Raw genomic sequence first — 27549 nt, 5'->3', positions numbered from 1 at the left:
ATGGCTTATTCAGAGGAGCAAGGAGGAGTCCCCTGCGGATTCATCCGCCAGAATTCCAGCAGCTCCATTTCCTTGGACTTCGAGCCCAACACAGAGTATCAGTTTGTGGAGCAACTGGAAGAGCGCTACAAATGCGCCTTCTGCCACTCGGTGCTCCACAACCCTCACCAGACTGGTTGTGGGCACCGCTTCTGCCAGCACTGCATCCTGTCCCTGAGGTGAGCAGCCAGGGTCTGCAGCTCCGACCACGCGGGCCAGGCCAGCAGGGTGCTCCTGGCACTGAAGACTCAGCTGTGCCACTCAACAGTAATCATGGTTTGGGGAATTGCTGTGGTTGGCCACAGAGCCACAGATAGGAGGAGCTTTCCCAGGGCCTCCAGTTTTTACATATATATTCACCTTTCTTTAAATGTACACTAAGCAGGGCCTGGGTTTGTATACCAGTAATCCCAGTACTTGGGAGGCTAAAACCGGAGAATTGTAGATTTGAGGCCAGGGTCAGCAACTTAGTGAGACCCTGTTTCAAAATAAAAAAGGTTTAGGGTGGGGCTTGGAGGTAGAACAACGCTGAGTTCAATCCCCAACACCAAAATAAACAAAAACAATTCCACATTATATATTTTTGCATGGAGGAGTGGACCTGGATGCTCAGTTCGTTGGCTGTCAGGAAGGGCCTGCTTCTTACAGCGTCTTTGTGGTAGTTGTCCTGACCGATTTGCCTTAACACAGAGGTGCTACTGCCTCAGTAAGGGACCTTGCTGCTGTAACTGCTATCCACTCACTCCCAGGCAGCTGTATACCCTGTGACTAATCTGAGTCTTAGTCAGGTTTTCATCACGATTAACAATATACCTGAGATGATTAACTTATAAAAAGGAAAGGCTTATTTTGGCTCAGAGTTTTGGGGGTTCCAGGGCATGATCAGTTGGCACTGCTGTTCTAGGCCTATGGCAAGGCAGCACATTCTGGTAGGAGCCCTTGCTGGAGCAAAAGTCCTCCCTTACATGCCATAATCTCAGGTCTTGGGGGGCTGACAACAGGAGGATCACAGGTTCAAAGCCAGCCACTTAGAAAGATGCTCAGCAACCTAGCGAGACCCTCTTTTTAAATTAATTAATTAATTTATCTTATTTGTGGTACTGGAGGTTGAACCCAGAGGCATTCAACCCCTGAGCTCCACTTCCAGCCCTATTTTTTATTCTTTGTTTTGAAACAGTCTCACTAAGTTGGGGAGGGCCTCACTAAGTAGCTGAGGCTGGCTGTGAACCTGCGATCCTCCTGTCTCAGCCTCCCAAGTACTGGGATTACAAGTGTGCACCACCACGCCCAGTGAGACTCTGCTTTAAAACAAAGCAAAAGGTCTGGGGATGTAACTTGGAGTTAGAATGGAAGAATGCTCCTGGGTTCAACCAACAGTAACATACACACCCATTCTCTGTCTCTCTCTTCTCTCTCTCTCTCTCTCTCTCTCTCTCTCTCTCTCTCTCACACACACACACACACACACACACACACACACACACACACACACAGATGCTCACCTTATCAACTAGGAAACAAAGGAAAAATAGAGGAAAGGAAGGGGCTTGGGTCTCACTATCCCCATCAACCTAACTTCCTCCCACCAGGCCCTTTTATAAGTTCTACTATCTCCCAGTGGTACCACCCCGGGGACCAAACCTTTAACGCATAGATCTTGAGAGACCCTCAACATCCAAACTATAGCAGCTAGGTTAGCCATTTTGAAAGAGGAGACTAGGAGAGATGAGGACGCTGACTTTGGGGGCCTCTACAGGGAGCAATAGGGCTCTGAAATGAGTTATCACATTCTCATTCACATGTCTGTGCATTCAGCACCTGTACATCCCAGGCACTTTGCTCAGATAAGTTCCAGAACAGGGAACAGAAGAGTTAGAGGTATAGCGTGGAACAGGACCCAGTGCCCACTGTCTGGACTATCCCAGTCTAGTGAAGGAGACAGGTTTGGGGCACTTCGCCCTGGCCAGGGACTCTGTGTTTTGCTGTGCCCTGAAGGATGAATAAGAACTTTTCAGGCCAACTGATGAGCAGCTGATGGAGGGGCATAGAGAGCCTTCTGGGTAGAGAACAGCTGAGCAGTTGGGAAAGCACGTGTAACTGGAATGCCCAGCTGCTCTCAGAGGCTCTGTTGAAGTTAAACACCTAACTTTGAGCTGGGCATGGTGGCCCATGCTTGTAATCCCAGCATTTAGGGGGCTGAAACAGGAGGATCGTGGTTCACGGACAGCCTCAGCTACTTAATGAGGGCTCTTTGCAACTCAGTGAGACCCTGTTTCAAGATAAAGAATAAAAAATAGGGGGTGTAAGGCTGGGGGTGCAGCTCAGAGGTAGAACGCCCCTGGGTTCCATCCCTAATACCTCAAAAAAAAAATAAAAAATAAAAACACCTAACTTTGGTTCTATTTTTATTTTTCCTTACAGAGAATTAAATACAGTACCAATCTGCCCTGTAGATAAGGAGGTTATCAAATCTCAGGAGGTAAGAAAATTACTGCTTTGGCTTTGCAGCTCTCTGGGTGAAGGAGAAAAAGCCAGGCCCTGGGTTGAATTGGACCTGAAGGTTGGAGCAGGAGAGTGGTCAAGGGGGCCATCCCCGGAGTTCGTGCTCCTCTGCTGTGGGTTCAGGTCAGACCCTGTCCCGCTCCCGTGGGTCTTGACTGACACTCCCCTCCCCAGGTCTCCTCTCTTGCTTCCTCTTCAACCTGTCCTACACCAGCTGTAGCCACTTGGGCCGCCACTAGGGGAAGAGAAACATTCTGTTTTCTGAATTTCACCTTCTCATCTAAGTAATCCCTAAAATTCTCTTTTATTATTATGTTTGTTAACACCTTTATTGAAATATTATTTACATACCATGAAATTTTACTTTTTTCCCCCTGTGGTACTAGGGATTGAGCCAAAGGGCTTTCTACTTCTGAGCTACACATCCAGCCCTATTTTATTTTTTATTTCAAAACAGGGTCTCATCAAGTTGCTGAGGGCCTCACTAAGTTGCCAAGGGTGGCCTTGAATCTGTGATCCTCCTGTCTCAGTCTCCCAAGTACTGGGATTACAGGTATGTACCACCACACCTGGCAATATTTACCTCTTAAAATGCACAACTGAGTGGGTTTGAATGTGTTGACAGAGAATAGTATGATGTCAGCCATCATACTATTCAGTATCAAAAATATTGTCATCATAGCCGGGCGTGGTGGCGCACGCTTGTAATCCCCGCGCTTGGGAGGCAGAGACAGGAGGATCGCGCAGGTTTGAAGCCAGCCGCACGCGCTGGCTTAGGAGACCCTGTTTCCAAATGAAAATGTAAAAATAGGTCTGGGAGTGTAGCCCGGAGGTAGAAGGGCTTCCAGGAACCCCAGTACCACCAAAAAAAAAAAAAAATTTTGTCATCATAAGAAGACAACCCATGTCCATTGATAGTTACTCCTGATTCTCAGCCCTTGGAAACCATTAACCTAGTGTCTGCTTCTATGGATTTGCCTATTCTGAGTATTTCCTATAAACAGAGTCATGTAATACATGGCCTTTTGTGTCTGGGTTCTTTCTCTTAGCATAATGTCTCCAAGGTTCATCCATGTTGTTGTAGAATGTATCAGCACTTAACTCCTTTTTATTGACAAATACTGTTTCTTCTGATATACCATATTTCGTTTATCTATTTACCAGTTAATGGACAGTGGGTTGTTTCTCTTTCTGGACTATACTGAATAATTCTGCTATAAACATTCATATGCAAGTTTTTATATGGACTTATGTATTTATTTTGGGTATACACCTGATGGAATTACTACGTCATATGGTTAACTCTGTGTTAAAATCGAGAGAACTGCCAGACTCTTTTCCAAAAAAATGGCACCATTTCACACTTTCCTATCAGCAACGTATATGGGTTCTCACTTCTCCAGATCCTGCGGGTCTGGGGATGGAAACCAGGGGCATTCGACCTCCGACCTATACTCCCTTCCCCTTCCCTATTTTTTTTTATTCTTTATTTGAAAACAGGCCTCACTAAGTTGCAGAGGGCCTCACTAAGTAGCTGAGGCTGTCCATGAACCTTGATCTTCCGGTCTCTGGGTTCAATTCCTAGCACTAATATTAAAAAAAATAACTATTCTAAGTCTGTGTGTGTGTGTGTGTGTGTGTGTGTGTGTGTGTGTATGTGTGTGTGTGTGTGGTACTGGGGGTGGAACCAGAGGCTTTCTACCTCCGGGCTATACTCCCACACCTATTTTTATATTCTATTTGGAAACAGGGTCTCACTAAGTTGCTGAGGCTGGCTTCGAACCCGTGCAGTCCTCCGTCTCAGCCTCCCAAGCGCGGGGATTACAAGCGTGTGCCACCACGCCCGGCTTTAAGTCTTTCTTATCATAGCTTCCTGGTGGGTGTGCAGCTGTATTTATCTAGTGGTTTCAATGTGCTTTTTCTGATGGCTAATGCTGTCAAATATCTTTGCATGTTCTTATTGACTACTTGTGTGTGTTCTTTGTAGAAATGCCTATTCAGTTCCTTTGCCTCTTTTTTAATTCAGTTATTGTTGAGTTGTTCTCCATATATTCTGGGTACACATTCCTTATCAGATATATGATTTGCAAATATTTTTCTTTCTGTAGGTTCTTTCGATTTTCTTTTTTCTTTTTTCTTTTTCCAGTATTGGGAATGGAACCCAGGGGCATTCTACCTTAGAGCTATACCCCCATCCCTATTTTTTATTTTATTTTTTATTTTTTTGGTGGTACTGGGGTTCCTGGAAGCCCTTCTGCCTCCGGGCTACACTCCCAGACCGATTTTATACTTTTTTTTAATTTTTGGAAACAGGGTCTCCTAAACCAGCACAGCTGACTTCGAACCTGCGGGATCCTCCTGTCTCTGCCTCCCAAGTGCGGGGATTACAAGCGTGTGCCACCACACCTGGCTTTATTCTTTATTTTGAGACAGGTTGTCACTAAGTTGCAGAAGGCCTCACCAAGTAGCTGAAGCTGTCTGTGAATTGTGATCCTCCTGACTCAGGGTCCCAAATGCTGGGATTACAAGCGTGCACCACCACACCTGGCTTCTTTCCCCTTTCTCAATGATATCTTTTGAACTACAAAAAGTTTCATTTTCATTAAGTTATTTTCTTTTTTGGTTGTTTGTTCTTGTGGTGTTATATCTAAGAAAATGTCTAACTCATGATCACGAAGATTTTCTCCCTTAAGACCTCCCTTAATTAAATTCAGTTTTCTTCCTCTAATATTCTGTTGTAGGACTTTCAAACTTCATCTCCTCTAGGAAGCTTTCCCTGAATACCTGGTCTGATGTGCTTGCTTTTTTTTTTTTTTTTTTTTTTTTTTTTCGGTACTGGGGATGGAAACCAAGAGCACCTCCAAGCTACAGCCCCCAGTCCTATTTTTTATTTTGAAACAGTGTCTCACTAAGTTGCGGAGTTCCTCACTAAGTACTTGAGGCTGCCCACAAACCTGAGATCCTCCTGTTTCAGCCTCTCAGGTACTGGGATTACAAGCCTGTGTGTGCCACTATGCCCAGCTGCTTGCTCCTTCTTTAAACTCCTTTGGATGGGCCAGGTGTGGTGGCGCACACTTGTAATCCCCACGCTTGGAAGGCAGAGACAGGAGGATCACGCAGGTTCGAAGCCAGCCGCGCGCCCTGGCTTAAGAGACCCTGTTTCCAAATAAAAATGTAAAAATAGATCTGGGAGTGTAGCCCGGAGGAAGAAGGGCTTCCAGGAAGCCCAGTACCACAAAAAATAAATAAATAAAAAATAAATAAACTCCTTAGGATGCGTTTTGCAAATTCCCACCCCAGCCCCAAATCCAGACAGCTCTACTGTGCTTAGTGCCTGTATAACCCACAAGGTCATGGGTTGGCATACTATTACTTTGGGGCGAATTCCATCCACTACCTGTTTTCTGGTTTTTTTGTATGGACTCTTACCTAAGAAAATGGTTTTTACTTTTTTAAATAGTTGTTGAATTTCAAAATAAAAATTTATTTTAAAAAACAAGAGCTCTGTTTTGTGACACATGAAAATAATATGAGCCAGGCGGAGATGGCACTTGTAATTCCAGCATTCGGGAGGCAGAGACAGGAGGATCATGGTTCGCGGGCAGCCTCAGCTACTTACTGAAGCCCTTTGCAACTCAGTGAGACCCTGTTTCAAAATGAACAACCAAAAAATAGGGCTGGAGGTAGAGTGCCCCTGGGTTCCATCCAGAGTACCAAAATAATAATAATAATAATATGAAATTCAAATTTCAGTGCCCATAAATAATGTGCCATTGGAATACAGCTATGCCTGTTCATTTTACATATTATGTATGGAAAAGTTAAAGTGAGGCAACAAAGATGGTAGGGTGTGGCTTGCAAAACTGAAAATACTTAGTCTGACCATTTTCAGAGAGCTTGCCAACCCCTGACTTGTTCTGAAACAGCAGGTGAGCCCGGCCGGGTTCCCTGACACTCTGGGATTTACCCTGGGTCTGGAAACTGAAAGCATCACCCCTGGCCACAGCCAGGGATGTTCATCATGAGATTTCCTTTCTGCAGCCTGCTGTGCCAGAATATTGAGTTACCAGGCTTGTCGGCTCTATGTATCTGAGACAGCCTTTCCTTTAGTGTGGTGGTGAGTGTGCTATTTCCATTCCAACCACCATCTGGAAGTTTCCACCCATCTTTTGAGATATGCCCGAAGATCAAACTAATAATAGCCTCACTTGCATTGCTGTTATGTGTTGAAGTAAGACCTATCGATTATCTTTCAGGTGTTTAAGGACAATTGCTGCAAAAGAGAAGTCCTTAACTTATATGTGTATTGCAGAAATGCTCCTGGGTGTAATGCTAAGATGATTCTTGGACGGTACCAGGTTGGTATTGCTCATTGTTCCAGTGAAATATGTTACGGTGAAATAAGTTATGGTGTGGGAATGTTATGGTTTTGGGGAAACTGTCCCCGGGGACCCCTGTTAGGGTCCCGGACACAATTTTCCTCAAACCACAACAAAACCCAAAACAACCAAAACCAGAAAAAAAAACAAAAAATGCGGTTCTTGTCCTGAGCTAAGGATAAGTATACATAGCTCGGACACTTGCTGAAGATTTAAAGAAGTTTATTAAAAAGATAGAAACACAGAAGATAGTTACAGCCCCATGCAAATGGCATGGGGGGAATTGGTTCGAGCCAATTCACCACCCAAAGATAGAGCACGTGGACCCGACTTTTTATACCCATGACCTCCATCTTGTTTACGTAATTCTGACATAGTAATCGTCCCTGTAACATACCTCCCCTTACCCTGTAAGGTACCTCCCCCAGCAATGTGTGGCAAGGTGTCTCCTTTCATGAAGGTTGAAGGTCTATCCTAGCTAGATTAGCTAATCTTGTAGCTCTGTCTTTAGACAGAGAAAGGCCTAGTTCCCCTCTCCTATAGACTTGCTAACTACCTTTAGCTAGGTTAATTTACATTGGAATCGTTGCCTGATTTTAGGCAGAAACCAAGTCCTTTCACAGATTTACCCCTCTCCCAATTTTTGGAATATATTAATAATCATATTCCTAAGCTATTCCTAATATTGGTACACTCATGACCGGTATTTGCCTCTACTGTCTTTCCATGACATTCATTAAAACCCTCCATGTGACAGTTCCCAGGTAAAATAAAGGGATTCCCTGGCTTGTCCCCAAAAGATTCCCAGACCAGCAATGCAGTGAGCAGCAAGGCTGCAGCACACCAAGGGCTGAGTTATAAAGGAAGAAGTTCGTTCTGTATGGAGCACAGGGAGAAGCCGAGCTATATATACTAGACTCTAAGTGGAGGGTTAGGGATTGCCAAACCTAAAAAGAGGGTGTGGATGTGCAGGTTCAAAGAACACTCAAGCAAGGATGTAGCATTTTGGGTGCTATGAAGGAGGTGGAATCCAGGATTGGCTGCTGAAAGGCATGACTGTGAGGGTCCCTCCTGAAGAGCGTGTTCTCTCCCACCTGCTGTGGCGCGTGGGCCCTGACCTTGCGGGGTTTATGATGTGGGGCAGAGCATGCAGACCAAGAAAGAGATAGGATGTGGTTTAAAGGGGAAATGTTGATAGGAGATGCAAATGAACAGGAGTAGGGGAAGTGTAGAGGAAGGGGAATGAATTCCTTGTCCTGTGGGGAAAGGCTGTTAATGGGAAGTTAAAAGTGTGGCCAGGCCTGCATCAGGTTTGATCACACTATCAATGACTAAGACTCAGGCATTTCCAGTTTCCAGGGGACTGCCTGGAGGCTGATGAAAGTTCCCCCTCACACCCACACACTGTGAAATGCATACTTCAAATGATTCAGCCTTTTCTTTACTGAGCGTCCAAACCTCCCAGGAACTGAGGCAATACATGTGCAAAAGATTTTTTCCCTTACCCCAGGGATTGCTTTGGAGGGTGACAGAACACCCTTGCTTTCTCATGAACATCCTTTGCCACTTGCTTCGTGGGATGGGTCCTAGAGCGAGGCCTCTTTTCCAGCTTTGTTGTCACTAAGGCTGAATAGGAAACGAGTCTCAAATGAACCACTGAACAGCTGCAGTGACCAGATCACAGGCTACTGGAGAAAGGCTGCTTTCTTTCCACCTGTTTTATTTCCCCTCGTTCCAGGTCCCCTTGCATGGTAAAGTGTAAGATCTTAGAAGCAGCAGAGTTTTGATGAGTGTCGACTATTTTGATGAAAATTGAAGAACAGTATCAGTATCAGTGAATTTTGGAGATTTTGATTCCAGTTGTCATCACCATTTGTTTCGAGGCAAAAGAAATGGCTATAATTTTTATTCTGCTATTGAAAAGTTGTTCACTGCTATTTCTTTTAGAGAAGGGGCAGGAAACTGTCTCTGCTAAGAGATAAACAATAAACATTTTAGGCTTGCAGACTATATATACATCCTTTGTTGCAACTCCCCAGCTCTCCCATTGTAGAGAGAAAGGGGCCATAAGACAGTATGTGAATGAAAGGCATACAATAAATCTTTATTTAAAAGACAAGTAGCAGGCCAGATTTGGACCATAGGTCTTAGCTTGTGAACACTGTTTAAAAGGATATTACAAACCGGACGTGCTGGCGCACGCTTGTAATCCCAGCACTTAGGAGGCTGACACAGGAGGATTGCACGGGTTTGAAGCCAGCCTCAGGTACTTAGTGAGGTTCTCAGCAACTTAGTGAGACCCTGTTTCCAAATAAAGTATAAAATAGGTCTGGGAGTATAGCCCAAAGGTAGGAAAGTTCCTGGGTTTCACACCCAGTACTACAATAAATAAATAAATAAATAAATAAATAAATAAATAAATAATAAAAAGGATCTTACAGTCAGATAAGCTTACTAAGATTTTGGTACTTTGCCAGCATCACAATAACTTGCAGTGATACCGTGGTTTTTATTGAGATATGCCTGCTTTTAAAAATCCAGACTGTTAAGAATGCTGGAATGAACACTGTCCTTACCACTGATCTCTAGTATTCTGGTTGAGAATATTTCCTAGCTGGGTGTGATGGCACATGCTTGTAATTCCAGTATTTGGGAGGCTGAAACAGGAGGCTTACAGATTCAAGGTAAGCCTCAGCAATTTAGTGAGGTTCTCATCAACTTAGCAAGACACTTTTAAATTTAAAGAATAAATAAATAATATAGGGCTGGTTTATAGCTTGTAGTTAGAAGGTCCTTGGGTTCCATTCTAGTACAAAACTACCTATCTATCTAATCTCAACAAGGCTTTCTGCAACTTAGGCTCTTTTCCAAAATAAAAAATAAAATAGGGCTAGGAGTAAAGCTTAGAGATAGAATGCCCCTGGGTTCAATTCCCATGCAAAATAAAATTTTTTTTTCTGATTTTACAGATCTGACCATACCCAGCTGCCCTTTGCCCCATGAGCCTGTGTTTCCTTTTCTCTTTTCTTTACTACTTCTAGAATAGTGTCCGCTCCCTTCCTACTCTTCCTCTTCATCCCTGCCCTCTCTTCATTGAGTTAGGATATATGCCCTCCTCTCCTTCCTTTTCTTCCTTCTGTTCTGTCTTTTACCATCTACTATGCAGGGACCCAAATAATGTGCTAGGGTATGAGGATGGCAAGCAAATAAAACTAGTAAAAATGTCCCTGAGTAACTGGCCAATGAATTGGCAAGCCTAAGGAAAATAGCCAAGGACTGACTTGTGATTATAAGCAGTTTCTCAGAACATCAAAAAACAAAAATCTTCCCTTTCCCCATTTTCCCCTCTCCTCCTAATTCCCACCAACCAAGGCTGACTTCCGCAGCCTCTGCCCAGGCTCTCTCTTTAACAGGGAAGCTGGTGGCCTCTGCGACAGCCTGGGGAGAGGTGGCTCCTCCTGCCCAGCCCTGGGCCGCACCCCTCTTCTTTGGCCTCAAGGGCGCGGCCGCCCCTCCCACCGGTCCCACCAGCCTGTGTCCTCTGTGCTGCAGGAACACCTCCAGCAGTGTTCACTGGAAGCAGTGCAGTGCTCTAATGAGAACTGTCGGGAAGCAGTCCTCCGCAAAGACCTGAAAGAACATCTGAGCACGCACTGTCAGTTTCGAGAGGAGAAATGCCTTTATTGCAAGAAGGATGTGGTAGTCATCAGTCTGCAGGTAAAAAGAACCTTTATCTTTAGGGGGCTGTGTTCTGCCTGAGTGGTCACAGTGTAAATGGGTGGGACACCAGAAGCAGGTTTCTGCATTTCTGCACAGAAACAAGTCCATAGGATGAGGGATCTGAGAGTTCTGTTTAAAGCTCAAAGCCCTCTGCCAGAAGCTCGCCAGAAGCACTCTTCATTTATCATGGGCAGAAATAGCACTGGAGCACCTGCTGTATAGTGGGGAGGGAGTGTGCAAGGCCTGAGGCACAGGGAGGTGTGTTCATGGCCGCCGTCCAGATCCTGCAATCTAGCTGGAGAAGCAGGGCGTGGGCACGAAAAGAGACCATGGGTATCTTTTGCATGCACCAAGGGGGCCACACCGGTCATTCCTCAGGCTGCCTTCTTTTGGCATGATCGGAAATCTTATTTTTTAAATTGAGTTGGTTTATACCCAGAAAGCAGATATCATTAATATTTTTTTTGGAAATTAGGCCATAAGTTCCTGTGGAGAGCAAGCCGTGTGATCTTTCTTTCCAAAGGGAAATGTCTGCAGTTACTGCAAGGCCAGAGAAGGAAACCCTGGGCTTCGTTTCATTGCACTTTCTGTTTCAGAATCATGAAGGAAATTTGTGTCCTGAGTACCCAGTGTCTTGTCCCAACAAATGTTTGCAGATGATTCCAAGAACCAAGGTGACTATAAGTAATCCTCTTCATAGATTCTATGTAAGATACATTTTAAGCAATCATAGTGTGTGTTTAATAAAATCCTATAAGCAAAAACCTGGGGTTTAAATCATCCCTGTGATATATGTGTCTCTGTTCTCCCTCCCCATTCCCGCGTGTGTGTGTGTGTGTGTGTGTGTGTGTGTGTGTGTGTGTATGTACACTAGGGATTAAATCCAGGGGCTTTTCTACCTCTGAGCTATACTCCCAGACCTATTTTTTATTTTGAAACAGGGTCTTACTAGGTTGCAGAGGGCCTCCCTAAGTTGCTGAGGCTGGCTGTGAACCTGAGATCATCCCGTCCCAGCCTCCTGAGTGCTGGGATTATAAGCACGCGCCACCCACCACGCCCAGCACGAACTTTTCCTAGTTTTCATCTTAGCTCTTCCTTGCCAACTGCTCTGCTTCGGCTTGTCCCTCTTGTCCTCCCCCCCCCCCCAGCCACCTTGGCTCCCGCTTGCTGCACTTTACCAGGTAGTTGGAGAATTGGTGGTGAGTTTCCATAGCTCAAGGCTGTTCATTTTGTAGGTAAATGAACATCTGGGTGTGTGTCCTGAAGCAGAACAAGACTGTCCTTTTAAACACTACGGCTGTACTGTAAAGGTATGGGATAGCTCTTTTGTTCCTTTCTCTACATTCTGCTGTGTAATTTAATTGGCAAGTCCATTTTACTCTTTGACTCCAAGACACAAATAGATATGCCATTTTGAGAACTCTAAGACTCTAACTGAGCTGGACCTGGTGATGTACCCCTGCAATCCTAGTACTTAGAGGATGAGACAGAAGGACAGCAGATTTGAGGCCAGGTTTAGCAACTTAGCGAGGTCCTCAGAAATTTAGTGAGACCCTGTTTCAAAACAGAAAACAAAAAAGGACTGGGGGTGTAGCTCAGAGGTAGAAGGCCCCCAGGGTCCAATCCCTGTGCCCCCCACCCCCACACAAAAGAAGACTGTAATGACATTGGTGTTCTTCAGAGAAACAGAACCTATATAACACACACACACACACACACACACACACACACACACACACACACACACGTCAAGGAGTTGTTTTAAGGAATTGCTCCTGCAGCTGTGGGGGGTTGGGCAGGCCAGCAATCTGGAAACTCCGGCTGATGTTCCCAAGTTGCAATCTTGAGAAGTGTTTCTTCAGGAAACTTTAGTATTTGCTCTTAAGTCTGCTCTTAAGGCCTCCCGCTGACTGGATGAGGCCCATTCACATGACAGATGAGTGATCTTCACCTAAGGTCAGCTGATGTTTTTATCACATCTACAAAATACCTTCACATACCTTCAGCTACAGAATACCTTCATATACTGTCATCTACAAAATACCTTAGCAACACCAGGACTAGTTTTGACCAAACAACCTGGCCCCATAGCCTAGAAAGGTGACACATGGAATTAACCATCACAGTAGGTATTTCTAATTCTGGCTTTACTTCTACCAGGTTTTGGGGCCTTCATTCCTCCCATGATTACAAATCCTAAGTATTTTGAAGCAAAGTGATTTGATACCTTTAAAATAGTTACCCAACAAATTATATAATTTGAATAAAAAAGAAAGTTTGATACCTGCTTTAGTCCTTTTACCATATTCCAGATGAATCAAAAAAAAATTTTTTTATATATTTTTTATTGGTGCATTGTATTCTTACATCATAATGGGATAAAAAAACTTGTGTAGACACACATGCACACATCACCCAGTTGAATCAAAATTTTAGATATTGAAATATATTATGCTGTGTATTGTCACTCACTATTTTCTGCAAATCTAATGTTACTCCAGAATAAATCATAAAAATAATAGAAGAAAAAATAGGTGAATTTTTTCACTCTTAAAATAAGGAAGCCCTAGCAGGGCGTGGTGGTGCATGCTTATAACCCCAGTACTTGGGAGGCTGAGACAGGAGGATTGCACAGGTTCAAAGCCAGTCTTAGCTACTTACTGAGGCTCTCAGCAACTTAGTGAGACCTGTTTCCAAACAAAGTATAAAATAGGTCTGGGAGTATAGCCCAGAGGTAGAAAAGCCCCTGGGTTCTACCCCCAGTACCACCCAAAAAAATTATAAAAAAAAAAATACGGAAGACCTTTCTTATATGACTAATGCAAGGCCAGAAGCCATCATTTTGATAAGTTTAATCACAAATATTTAAAACTACCATATGATTTTATAAATACCATAAATTAAGTTAAATGGCAAACCACAAACTGGAGGGGAAATTTAATAACATATGACAGACCCAAAAGGGCAGCTATTTTCTTAATATACAAAGAATTCTTACATGTAAATAAATTATTCGACTTAGTAGAAAAATAAGCAAAAAAGTAATATGAGCATATGAGCAGTTCCAGAAAAAATTAAATTGGTTGATAGATATAAGAAAATGTACCCCGATTTCATTCTTAAACAAATATAAATCATAATAAGACATATAATTTTCACCACCAAATTAACAAGGTTAACACATTTTATGATATCCAACTCTTTTTGAGAGTAGTTTAGTTATATCTATGAACCCATATGTTAACCTTGCAATTCTACTGCTATAACTTTATGTCCCAGATATCTTTTCATAAGTATACAGTGATCACACACACACACACACACACACACACACACACACACACACACACACACAGTGCATATTATAATATTGGTTTTATAGCAAACTCCTGCCTCAAACTAAAAAACAACCTGTAGTCCATCACCAAGTTCCAAACATATAATATTTATTTATTTATTTATTTATTTATTTATTTATTTATTTATTTTGCCGGTCTGGAGATGGAACCCAGGGGCATTCAACCTCTGAGCTACACCCCCTACCCTATTTTTTTTTATTCTTTATTTTGAAACAGGGTCTCACTGAGTTGCAGAGGGCTTCACTAAGTAGCTGAGGCTGTCTGCGAACCATAATCCTCCAGTCTCAGCCTCCTGAATGCTGGGATTACAAGCTTGTGCCACCATGCCCGGCCCAACCATATAATTTTATATTCATATTTTGGAATAATATGAATCTGATAAACAGAGTAAAGTATCTAACCCCCAATCAGAGTGGCAAGCATAAAGAAATCAAATAACAAATGCTGGCGAGGATTTGGGGAAAGGGGAACTCTCTTATACTGTTGGTGGGAGTGCAAACTACTTCAGCTGCTATGGAGATCAGTGTGGAGATTCCTTAGAAAACTGGGAATAGATCCACCATATGATCCAGCTCTACCTTTCTTGGGTATTTTTCCAAAGGGGTTGAAATCAGAGAACTACAGTAACATATGCATACCCATGTTCATAGCAGCACAATTTGTAATAGCCAAAATATGGACCAATCTAGGTCTCCATCAACAGATGAATGGATTGCAAAATTATGGAAATACACACAATGGAATTCTGTTCAGCTATAAAGAAGAACAAAATCATGCCATTTGCAAGAAAATGGAAAGATCTGGAGAATACTATGTTAAGTGAGAGGGACTCCAGATAATGGAGGGAAAATCTCAGCAAAGCTAGAATGGAAGGATAGGAGAGGAAGAAGGCTGAGGTTGATTAATGGAGGAGCTACATACAAATATATGTAAAAGTATGAATATAGCATGGTCAACCTGGACACTCATTATTGGGAGGGGAGGAAGGAGAACAGGGGTGGGGAGAGGGCACCAAGCACAGTCTGAATGTGTACCATTTTCAGTATGTTCCACATATAAATAAAATTTAAAAAATAAAAGAAGAACTCTCTACCACCAAAAAAAAGAAAGAAAATTAAAGACATCTGTTTTTATTTATGTTAAAAGGTATATATATATATATATATATATATATAATATATACACATATATATATATCTTTGTTACCGCTGGTAAGACCAAGGAATTAGGGTCTTTTATTTTCTTTTTCTTTTTCCTTTTTTTTTTTTTTTTTTTTTTTTGGTGGTACTGGAGTTCCTGGAAGCCCTTCTACCTCTGGGCTACACTCACAAACCTAACAAACCTATTTTTATACTTTTTGTTTGGAAACAGGGTCTCGTAAGCCAGTGCCGCTGGCTTCGAACCTGCGCAACCCTCCTGTCTCTACTTCCCAAGCGTGGGAATTACAAGTGTGCGCCATCACGCCCGGTGGTCTTTTGCTTTTCATTCTACATCTTGCTATATTGTTTGACACAAACACATATTTTCTTTATTTTTAAAAACGATTTGAGGGAGTGGGGGTGTAGCTCAGTGGTAGAGCACATGCTTAGCATATGTGAGATATGTGAGGCCCTGTGGTCAATGCCCAGCATGGAAGAGGGAGGGAGGGAGGGAGGGGGGAAGGAAGGGAGGAAGGAAGGAAGGAAGGAAAGTGGTCGGTTTGAAGAAATGTATCTTATTAGAAGCCTTTTAAAAATCAATGAAGAATATCTAAATGTGTCATATATCACATTACTAGTTGTCTTAGCTGCAGAAAGGATACAGTTTACCTTTTAGTGCAAAAAGTACACTATTGCTTTCCAGTTCTGAAAAAGATCTTTAGTTAGGCCCAAACCTCCAGCTGGGTTGTATTCTAGAACTTACCTCAGGTATAGGAATGGCTGGGGGAGTTGTTCTCTGGAACTTTATTTGGGACAGCCTGTCACCAAAAGGGGCAATCTTAAATGGAAGGGAAATTGATAAGTGTTTGCTTAGAATATGTGGGTCACCTGAAACACCCTGACTTTTGGTTTTACTAATAATAGAGGTAGTTTGCAAGTAAATATTTTAATGATCCCAGAAGAAATTACCATTTCTTTTTGCAAACATATTCTATGATTTCGAGGGCGAGGAAGGAAATCAACGCTGAGAATTTTGACAGTGGCCTGATTCTGTGTCTGTAAATTTAAGATTGCCTTGTGGATACTGTAGAATCCTAAAGCTGGAAAAGAGACCTGGTATAGTCATTTTTCCTGCAACCCACCTAGAGATAGGTATATGTCTAAACCACATTAGCCAGATACCCCTATGGCCCCCTCAGTTTCGGAGCTTCTCAACCACTAGACTTGTTTTCTCTTTGCATTGAAGGATAAGCGGGGGAACCTACAGGAACACGCGCGTTCAGCCTTACCAGACCACATGCTCCTGGTTTTAGAAAAAAACTTTCAATTAGAAGAACAGGTACGTTTTCAAGGACTCGCATCTATAGGGGGAGTGAAATTGCTGGGATTTATCTGTCCTATATGGCTATTTTTACATTTTCTTTGTAAGTCAACTGGAGACAAATGTTACTCTACTAAGTGGACAAACAGGCTCATTGGGTTATAGAACATGAGCGCTGGAAGCTGCCTCTGAGATCTCTGGGTCCGACCTCATTCAACAGATGAAGTAACTAAGCTGAAGGAAATGTTGATGTGCTCCTAACCTGTCTGTGTCAGAATTCAATCTCGAGCCCATCTCTCTAAATCCACCGTGCCTCATGGTCTATGGCACTGCCTCACCACAACCTGTACACACACCTGTCAGTTACTACCTGGCTCCTAGTAGGTGTTTGGTGTTTTAAAATTAGAACAGTATCACCATTAAATGACAGTAGACTGTTGTAGGCACTGTTCCAGGGTTTTATTAATTTTGTTGGAAGTCTAAAATACCCTTTGTGAAGCTTTGCAACCTGATAAATGCATACTTATTTCATACATACCTATTATTTCATTGAGCTGTGGTTATCAAGTGAAATTATTATTACTTTTTTGGTAGTACTGGGTTCCTGGAAACCCTTCTACCTCCAGGCTACACTCCCAGACCAATTTTTATATTTTTATTTGGAAACAGGGTCTCTTAAGCCAGTGAGGCTGGCTTTGAACCTGCGCGATCCTCCTGTCTCCGCCTCCCAAGCGTGGGGATTACAAGCGTGCATCACCACACCTGGTATCAAGTGAAATTATATGTGCAAATGCCTGTCATAGTGCCTGGAGCATTCATAGTAGGCCTCAATAAATGCTGATTCTAATGAGCAATTATTATTATACAAGTTTTTTGTTAGAACATCTCAGAAGATCAGACTTTCCAAGTTCATTTAGAAAAGAGCCTACCTTAAGAAGGATTTGAATATTACTATTACAAATTATTTTATGATGTCTGATTCCATATGACAGTGGGTGTGTGAGGTCCAGGGTCAGATCCTGGAAAACATTTAGAAACACTGATTAAATGGTAACTTTGGTAGGAGGCATGTTGCCTAGCAACTGTCTGCAAGCTCTTTCTGTATCAGTTGCCTCATTCATCCATTTGTTCATTCAACAGACACCTACCATATGCCGGGCAGTGTTCATTACTAGGGACACTGAGTCAAGGAAGACACAGCCTCTACCTGAAGGATTAGCTGTAATGGCTTATGGGGCACGTGGTGATTCTGTCTGAGGTACAGAGGCCACAGCAGAGACTTGGGAAGTGAAGGCAGGCATTTCAGAACTGCACATGCAAAGCTGCATCCTGAAGGAAGAAAATATTTGTCAATTAAAGTGTTGGGGGAGGAGAAACACAGAAAGACAGAGCTTGAGTCCAGGCAGGGAAGCATAGGAGAAGATGCTGGTCCAAGGAAGTGGAATGTTAGGGTTCATGGATTCCTGGGTGTGAGAGAGGAAATGGCTGGAGACCAATGTGTCGGATCAAGATTACAGCAATACGCTAAGAAGTGTCAAAATGTTCATTCAGCTCCTGTTTTATTTATGCACACTCTGCCTGTTTCAGAATGGATTTAAAGGTCAAAAGTATGAACTAATGTTTGTCAATAGTAGGGAGCTAATGAAGATATTATTATTATTATTATTATTATTATTATTATTATTATTAGCACTGGGGATTGAACCCAGGAGCATTCTACCTCTGAGCTACAACCCAAGCCCTATTTTTTGTTCTTAATTTTGAAACAGGATCTCACTAAGTAGCCGAGGCTGGCTGTGAACCTGTGATTCTCCTGTCTCCGCCTCCCAAGTACTGGGATTGCAGGTGTGTGCCACCATGGCCAGCCTAATGGACATTTTAAAATAGGAAAATGTTTGGCCAGCTAGTTGTTTAGTTTTTATTTTATTTTTTAAATTTTTTTATTTTTTTTATTTGTGCACTGTATTCATATATCATAGTGGGATACAAACTTTTGTAGACATACATGCACACATCGCCCAGTCAGCCCCCACCCGATCCCCACCCCATTCCATCCCCATCCCTCCTTCCCATGCTTGGCTTAGTAGTTGACATCTAGTATTATAGCAATTTATCCAAAATTAAAAATGATAATCTCACATAACAGTTTCATTTGACTGATACCAAGCTTTTGATGACTTAAAGATAACATTTCAATATTTCTTTTTACTTTCTTTCTTACCAGAGAATATTTTTTTTCTATTTTTTTAGGTGAAACTATCATATATTTATATATTTATTTTTCAGAAAAAAATCTATCCTAATATGGAATATGGACTCTAGATACCCAAAACGATCTTGAAAAAGAACAAAGCTAGAAGATATATATTTTCTGATTTCAAACCATATAAAGCTACAATAATTGAAACAGTGTAGTACTATTCTAAAGGCAGATATATAAACCATTGGAGTTAAATAAAAGCCTAGAGCTAAATTCTTCCCTATATTGTCAAGTTATTTTTGACAAGGTTTCCATGAACATTTGGTGGTGGAAATAATAATCTTTTAACTAAATATTGTTGAAACATAATAATTACATGGAAAAGAATAAAATTGGACCCTTACCTAATCCCATATACAAATATTAACTCAAAATAGATAAAAGACCTAAATATAAATCTTAAGACTATAAACTTTTAGGAGAAAATCTGGGTCATAAAACCTCACAACATTGAAATTGGCAGTGATTTCTTGGATATAATTTCAATGGCACAGGCAACAGAAGAGTATACAAACTCCCTAAAAAATAAAAAAAAATATTGTATATCCAAAGACAATGTAAACAGGGTTAAAAGTTACTAATAGAATGGGATAAAATATTTCCAAATGCTATATCTGAAGGTATATTAATATTCCAACTAGACATCCTAAAAATTAACAACAATAAAGGCAAACAATACTATTTAGAGATAGGTAAAAGACTAACATAAATAATCTCCACAGATAACCAATCTTAGTTGTCTGTTAGATGGAAAATCTTGTTTCTCTGGTTCTGGTGTGTGTTACCTATTTCTTTGTGGTTAATCTCTTTGAGTATTTTCTGTAGCGCTGGTTTTGAAGACATAAATTCCTTCAGTTTCTGTTTGTCATGGAAGCTTCTTATTTATCCATCTAATTTGATAGAAAGTTTTGCTGGGTAGGAAATTTTTGGCTGGAAGTTGTTTTCTTTCAGAGTTTGGAATATGTTACTCCAAGCCCTTCTGGCTCTCATGACTTGGTTTGGGAAGTCTGGAGTGATTCTAATCGGTTTGCCTCTGAATGTCACTTGGCCCTTTGTTTTTGTTGCCTTTAAGATCCTCTGCTTGGCTTCCACATTGGTCATTTTGACAATTATGTGGCGTGGGGATCCTCTTCTCCAATCCTGTCTAAAGGGAGTTCTATAAGTTTCCTGGATCTGTGTATCAACCTCTTGCTCTATGTTTGGAAAATTTTCTGCTATTACTTCCTTGAAGAGATTGTTGATCCCTTTGGTTTCACTTTCTTTTCCCTCCTCTAATCCAATTATTCTTAGGTTAGCTCTCTTAAAATGGGCCCATATTTCTTCAATGTCAGATTCCTGCTGTCGGATATCTTTTTCTAGATTAGAAACTATGAGTTCATTTTTGGAATGATCATCTTCTAAGAGCGAGATTCTGTTCTCCATGTGGTCTAATCGGTTGTTTGTGCTTTGAATTGAGGCCTTTACTTCATTAATTGCATCCTTTATCTCTTTTTGGCTCTCTCTGAGTTCTTTTCGAAGCACCTCTATTATTTCTACAGTTATTTTCCTGATTTGATCTTCTAGAAATCTCTGATTTTCTGTTTTATCGGGTTCTGATGTTGTGGGGTTGTGGGCATTCATTGCTCCAGTATTATTCCTCTTTCCCATGATTTAGGAAGTTTGTGCCTTCTCTGGGTTCTTCCCTTGGGTTACTATGACTTCACTTAAGGTGCTCTGGATCTCGAGTCTGTAGTATCTCAGACTCCACTACTCCTTTACTGGGTTTTATCACAGAGTCTCCGACCCAGAGAGTCGATTGAGGCTGCTTTAGACTGTGGGGATGCCAGGTTGGGCGTTCTCCTATGGTGTGATATCTCTGCCACCGCCACTCCCCCACTGGGTCAAGTCCCAGGGAGTACAGTACTGGGATTTCTCCTCTGTGGTCCGCAATTTGACTCACTGTTCTTGAGTTCGCAGATGTAGCTGTACTGGACTCGGTGAATTCACTGCTGTTGCCGCCGGTGACAATATGGCGCCGCTGCTACGCCCTCGACCGTGAGGTTGGCGTATTTCTTCTTGGTTTTGAGTTCCACTCTGAATCCCTGCAGCGTGTGCTGAGCTCAGCCACTGGGAGCTTTAGATGCTCCCTGCGCCGAGAAATCCTGCCTGGCTGTTCCGCAGCGGCTCGCCTCGGCTTGCTGTAGCCATCCGGTGAACTCGCCGCTGCCGCCGGCAGTATGGCACTGCTGCCATGTCCTCGGGCGTGAGGCCAGTGTATCTCCTCTGTGGCTCTGAGCTCTGTTCTCAGTCCGCTTTCTCTCTGGAGCCTGGTGATTTTTTTGTTTCTCTGGTGATGGTGTTTTCTGGCTATGAAAGGCGCTGATTTTGTGGTAATGGAGATTGGTTCAGTTGTTTAGTTTTTAAAAGAAAGACAGCTGGTAATAGAATGTCAGTTGATTAAGAGTGAGGACTTTGGAGCCAGAAGACCTGAGTTTGCAGCCCTGCACCCAGAGCATCCCTGTGAGCACGGGCAAGCTACTTCACCTGTCTTCCCAGTTTCTCCTTTGTAAACACGGATGTGGTGAGGGGAAAATGATGCGATGTCTTAAAGCTCTCAGCACAGTGCTTGGCACAGAATAAGCATCAGTATTAAGTGGAAACGGAGAACTAGAGAACATCACGTTACATGAAGTAAGCCAGAATCAGAAAGCCAAGTGTCGTATGTTTTCTCTCCTATGTGAAAGCTAGAAAGAAAAACGGGAAAAGGGGATCTCATGGAAACAGAAGGGAGGCCAGCAGAGTAGAGGAAGGAGATGAGGGGGAGGAAGGACAGGAGGGAAAAGAGGGGTACTGGGGTGTGAAATTACCAAATGATGTTATATACATAATGAATATATCATAAAGAACCCCACTACTGTGTATAATTATACCAATAAAATTAAAAAGTTAACTGGGAGCAAGATGCTGGAGATAGTGGCGAAGGCTTGACCAAAGTCCTACCAATGGGATGGAGAGGGGCCATTGAGAGACAGTCTATGGTTGGAATGGTATGCTGTAAGCTTGGACATCAGGGAACAGGAATATTAACTGAGATGGGCACCACAAGAACAATAGCAGGTTTGAGGTGAGGGTGGGGAAGAGAAGACTGAGCATTTGAACAGGTGGGTAGGTAGAAGTCTGTAACCCGGGGTCTGCATAGACGATTCTGAGGCCTGAGGTCAGGTGCTATTGCCGCTTTTTGTGCATTCATTCATCCAACAGATCAGGTATCCAGGGCCCTGTGTGCCTGCTGCTATGCGAGCCCCTGAGGAATCAATATATAAATGAGACGTGGTCTCAAGGAACAGTTAGATAGAGGAAAAAGACCAAAACAGCAACAACAATAAAAGCAAGTTCAGAGAGTGTTAAGAATCTTATGGATGGTACTAGTGAAAAAATATTTCTGAGAGAATGTAACCTTGAATGGCAGTTTTAAAAGTGGTACCTTCTAAGTGAAGAAGGAAACATCTAAGAGAACCGGGCCTGGTACTAGGAGTGTGAAGTCTTGCTGAGCAGAGTGCACATTATGAATGAGCATGACACCAAAAGGGCAGCCGGGGTGGATCATGTAGCCTGGGGTAGCCAGCGAAAGAAATCTACTAGAGACATTTAAGTAGGAAAGAAACAAGACCAGATTTGTCTCAACAGTATTCTGGTCACAGTGGGAATATGAATTATAGACTGAAGACAGGAGAGCATTCATTCATTCATTCATTCATTCATTCATTCAATATTTATCAAGCACCTACCAGTGGTAGGCACCCATCCAATTGCTGGGTTATACTCGACTCTGAGATCCATGCCAATCCCACCTCCGATGGAGCTTAACATTCTGGGTATGTCCGAGTAGGTGCGGTATAGGACCAATTAGGAAACTATTTGCCACAGCCCAGGTGGGAAATAATAAAGGTTAAAACTGGTACTAAGCCGGGCATGGTGGCGCATGCTTCTAATCCCCGCACTTGGGAGGCAGAGACAGGAGGATCGCACAGGTTCGGAGCCAGCCTCGCTGGCTTAAGAGACCCTGTTTCCAAATAAAGAATATAAAATAGGTCTGGGAGTGTAGCCCGAGATAGAAGGGCTTCCAGGAACCCCAGTACCACAAAAAAAATTAAATTAATTAATTAGTTAATTAAACTGGTACTAAAATGAGATGAGAAGAAATAAGAAACGGACTTGAGCTTTTTTGTTTGTAGTGTTGTATGTTAGGATTAAAACGTTGGCAAGCATTGCAGAGCCAACAGATATGGGAATGGGAAAGGAGTTGTCTAGGATTGCTCCCTCTTAGGTTTCTGGTTGTTTTCCTCACACAAGTTACAACTTCTCAGTAAATAGTCCACTCAAGGTTGCTTAGTAGTTCCTACTTTATATGCTATATGCCTCTGCTTCCTCATCTGAAAAAAGGAACCAATATTTATACCTAACTCATAAGGGTTTTTGAAGATTAAAGGAGCTAATGAATATAATGGCATGATAGAAATTTGGAGGAAAATGTTTTATATTTTATGTGTGTGTGTGTGTGTGTGTGTGTGTGTGTGTGTGGTACTGGGGATGGAACCCAGGGGCCTTCTACCTCTGGGCTACACTGTCAGACCTATTTTATATTTTATTTGGAAACAGGGTCTCACTAAGTTGCTGAGAGCCTAAGTAGCTGATGCTGGCTTTGAACCTGTGTGATCCTCCTGTCTCAGCCTCCCAAGTACTGGGATTGCAAGCATGCACCACCATGCCCAGCTGCATAAGAAAATGTTTTAAACTCACTAAAATATGGTAAAGCTGAGTGTGGTGGCATATGTCTATAATCTCAGTACTTGGGAGGTTGAGACAGGATGATTGCAGGTTTAAGGACAGCCTTAGCAAATAGTGAGACACTTATCCATCTAGCAAGACCCTGTTTAAAAATAAAAATTAGTGTGGGACTTGGGTTGTAGCTTGGAGGTAGAATGTCCCCGGGTTCAATCCCCTGTATCACAAAAAAAGAAATTATTTTGGAAAGTTTTTTTGGCAAAAAATACTTTAGAAATCATGTGTATATGACATCTTATGTCATATGATGGTCAATACTCTGTGTTTGTTTAGTAAGTGCATACTGAATGAAGTAAACCAGTTCAGTAAAATCAGCCAGGTGATGTCACTATCACTATTGGATGAACCATCACAGCAGGTTAGGGGTAGAACATGCTGATGAGAAATTCTGTAGATCTTTTGTTTTTTGTTTTGTTTTGTTTGCTTTGTCTATTTTAACTACTGGGAAATATTTTCCTAGAATTATGCATATATACTTTTTTTTTATAAAAAAATAGTTCCTACCTGCAAGTACTATTTTAAATTGTATGCATCTTTTGATGACTTCATTTACATTCTTCTTATTAGATTTCTGACTTATATAAGAGCCTAGAAGAAAAAGAAAGTAAAATCCAGCAGCTAGAAGAAACTGTAAAGAAATTCGAAAAAGATTTCAAGCAGTTTGCACAGTTGTTTGGTAAAAATGGGAGCTTCCTCTCAAATATGCAGGTGAGAAGTGTCCTTCCTACGCAAAGCCAAGATCCGGCCTTTAATCAGCAGTGAGGGGTTTCTTCTTTTTAAATGAAAATAATTTCAAATATATAGAAAAGCTGAAAGAATAAGATGGTGCAAAGAACATCTGTATGTCCTCCCCTCAGATTCGCCTATTGTCAGTGTTTGGTCTGATGTCACTTCATTATTTCACCCTTCCCCTGAGTGTGTGTGTGTGTGTGTGTGTGTGTGTGTGTGTGCTTGCACACACACACGTGCGCATGCGTGCTTTCTTTTTGAAATAGGGTCTCACTAAGTGCAGAAGACCTCGTTTAGTTGCTGAGGCTGATTGCGAACCTGCAATCCTCCTGCCTCAGGATTACAGGCACGCACCACCATGCCCAGGAGTATGTGTTCTTTCTGAACCATTTGAGATTATGCTGCAAATGTTGCACTGCTTTGCCTCTACGTATTTCAGTATGTATTTCCTAAGAATAAAACTCACCTCTTCCATAACCCCACCACATTTAGCAATGTCAGTAAACTTAACACTTATACAATACTTTCATATAATTGATGGCAATTAGGGTTTAATTAACGTTGGGTCGACATTACTCATTCTATTTTAGATTCCTTGAGAGCATCTGTAGCATTTTGTAGGGAACAAATGATTAATTCCTTTGGGAAGAAAATGTTTTAAACATCCCTAAAATAATAGCAAAAATTACTTTGCAAATCCTAAATGTTAAATAATCATAAATGTTCCTAACGAATGTCTTTATCATGCTTATAAAATTTGTAGTGAAGGATATAAAGTCTTGTGGGCAATATTTGAAATTTGGATTATCCCAGAACAATCTAAGCCATGTAATTTCCATACTTAGACACACACAGAGAAATGTATATATGTATACATACACACATATATAGCATATATTAATTTACATGTGTACATCTGAATATACATATTTATTTCTGTATATATGTAAAAATGTATGCATGGGGATGTCCAGAAAAAAAGAAATCTATCATATGTTACCATCTCAATTCTGACCTTCTCTAATACGAAGAACATAGGTGGAGTAGCTTTATGTGATTTCTCCATCTACGAGAGCAGTAGAATATTTAGGCCTTACTCGGGCCTTCTGTTCTGCCCACAGTGCTTACTTAGACCAGAACAGGTGGGCCAGTTGGAGCTCACCCTCTGCCTTCCAGCAGAGAAGGAGTGAATTGGGAGAGTAGCTTTTTTTTTTTTCCTTTTTGTACTGAGGATTGAACCCACAGGCATTCTACCTCTGAGCTATACCTCCAGCCCAATTTTTATTTTTTGTTTGGAAACAGGATTTTTCTGGGTTGCTGAGAGTCTCACTAATTGGCAGAGGCTGGCTTTGAACCTATGGTTCTCCTGTCTCCGCTTCCCAAGTACTGAGATTACAGGTGTGGGCCACCACACAAGGCTGGGAGAGAAGCTTTTAAGGAACTGATAAGAAACAAGCAGAGTACAGATGTATAAAGATGGGTGAGAGAACCCAGCGGAGAGAAATTGAGGGAGAACTAATAATTAGGTGAAGAAGAATTCAGAATTTGGAACATGAGTTAAGAGAAGAAAATAATCAGGAGATTATTTTCTCTCTGGTCCTCTTGAATTCTCTCATCTGGACTGTGTAGTTTTGATTAATTGATTAAATGTGAAATGTTGAGTTGAAAATTTAATCTCAACAAATTACTAAAGTATTAACTAAAAAATATATATTTTTAACATTATAATCCATTTTGTGCTGAAAGGTTCTTGCCAGTCACATTGACAAGTCGGCTTGGCTAGAAGCTCAAGTGCATCAGTTATTACAAATGGTTAACCAGCAACAAAGTAAATTTGACCTGAGGTCTTTGGTGGAAGCAGTTGATACAGTGAAACAGAAAATTACTCTGTTAGAAAACAATGATCAAAGATTAGGTATGTATAATATTTTACTTCTTTTGGGGGCTGGGTTGTCTGCATATGTTCATGAAACAAGCCCCTTGCCAAATTGTCACAGCTCTCCAGATTCACTGACTGAATCTCTTATTTGTGAAGGAAAAGAGTGAGATTCTGGCTGCTCAGCCAAAAAAACAAAAACAAAACAAAACAAAACAAAAAAAAACAGAGGAAAGCCTGTTGGGTGGGGGCGGGGGAGCGGTAGGGGAGGGAAAGACAGGCAAGGAGTAGAAGCAGGAAACTCCAGGAGTGATGACTTTCAAGGAGAGCGGAAAATGAGAAAGCTAAGGGAGAGATGTGATGGGATGATTTTTAGGTAGGGGAAAGAGTTTGGCTATTTCTAAGCACCCTAGTTAGGAAAAAAGTGTGGGGCCCATGGCACCAGTTCATGCTAGGCATTTTCAGCATCTTCTCTACACTTTGGCATGATTTGGTTTAAGAGTGCACACTCCCTTGTTCTTGGTGCCCATTTGCCAACACATGATATTCATTTAGTTAATATTGTTGTAAGTAGTGGACACTGAATTCAGTTCATCTTGAGGATGTCAGAATTCTACTGGTTCTCGTCAAGTAACAAAATCTCACTTGGGGCAATTTTTTAAAACATCTCTCAGGCCTATAGAATCTTTGTTTTGTTTCCTTTATAGTTGCCTTAGAAGGAGAGACTAACAAACACGACGCGCACATTAACATCCACAAAGCACAGCTGAATAAAAATGAAGAGCGATTTAAACTGCTAGAAGGCGCCTGCTATAATGGGAAGCTCATTTGGAAGGTGACAGATTACAAGATGAAAAAGAGGCAGGCAGTGGATGGGCACACGGTGTCCATCTTCAGCCAGCCCTTCTACACCAGCCGCTGTGGCTACCGACTCCGTGCGAGAGCATACCTGAATGGGGACGGGTCTGGGAAGGGGACACATCTGTCTCTGTACTTTGTGGTGATGCGAGGAGAGTTTGACTCACTGTTGCAGTGGCCATTTAGGCAGAGGGTGACCCTGATGCTTCTGGACCAGAGTGGTAAAAAGAACCACATTGTGGAGACCTTCAAAGCTGACCCCAATAGCAGCAGCTTTAAAAGACCCGATGGGGAGATGAACATCGCATCTGGCTGTCCACGCTTTGTGGCTCATTCCACTTTGGAGAACACCAAGAACACCTACATTAAAGATGACACCCTGTTCTTGAAAGTGGCTGTGGATTTAACTGACCTGGAGGATCTCTAATCACTGTTTAGGGGGTGATAAGAAAACTTTTGGACCGGAAACGAAGAGGAAGACACATATGATTATCGTAGTGATCTGGACTTCAGACTTGCTGCACATTTGTATTTGGCCATTTG

The 27549-nt window shown here is 42.0% G+C and overlaps 1 protein-coding gene across 2 annotated transcripts; it reads left to right on the top strand.

Moving 5' to 3' along the window:
* TRAF5 (TNF receptor associated factor 5) lies at positions 1-27433 on the top strand (the record flags this gene model as incomplete). 2 transcript variants are annotated; one of them, XM_080699590.1, is made up of 10 exons in its annotated part: positions 1-218; positions 2461-2518; positions 6798-6899; positions 10473-10637; positions 11237-11314; positions 11876-11950; positions 16385-16477; positions 24111-24251; positions 26019-26187; positions 26856-27433. In XM_080699590.1, 10 exons carry the CDS (start codon positions 1-3, stop codon positions 27431-27433), a joined length of 1677 nt encoding a protein of 558 aa, XP_080555716.1. The 2 variants fall into 2 exon arrangements, with proteins under 2 accessions (XP_080555716.1, XP_080555715.1); XM_080699589.1 differs by having other exon boundaries at positions 10452-10637.
* Positions 27434-27549: the final 116 nt, after the last annotated feature.

Source organism: Muscardinus avellanarius (genome assembly GCF_963383645.1).
Source record: "Muscardinus avellanarius genome assembly, chromosome: 7".
NCBI lineage: Eukaryota > Metazoa > Chordata > Mammalia > Rodentia > Gliridae > Muscardinus > Muscardinus avellanarius.
This window is presented reverse-complemented; position numbering and strand designations above follow the sequence as displayed.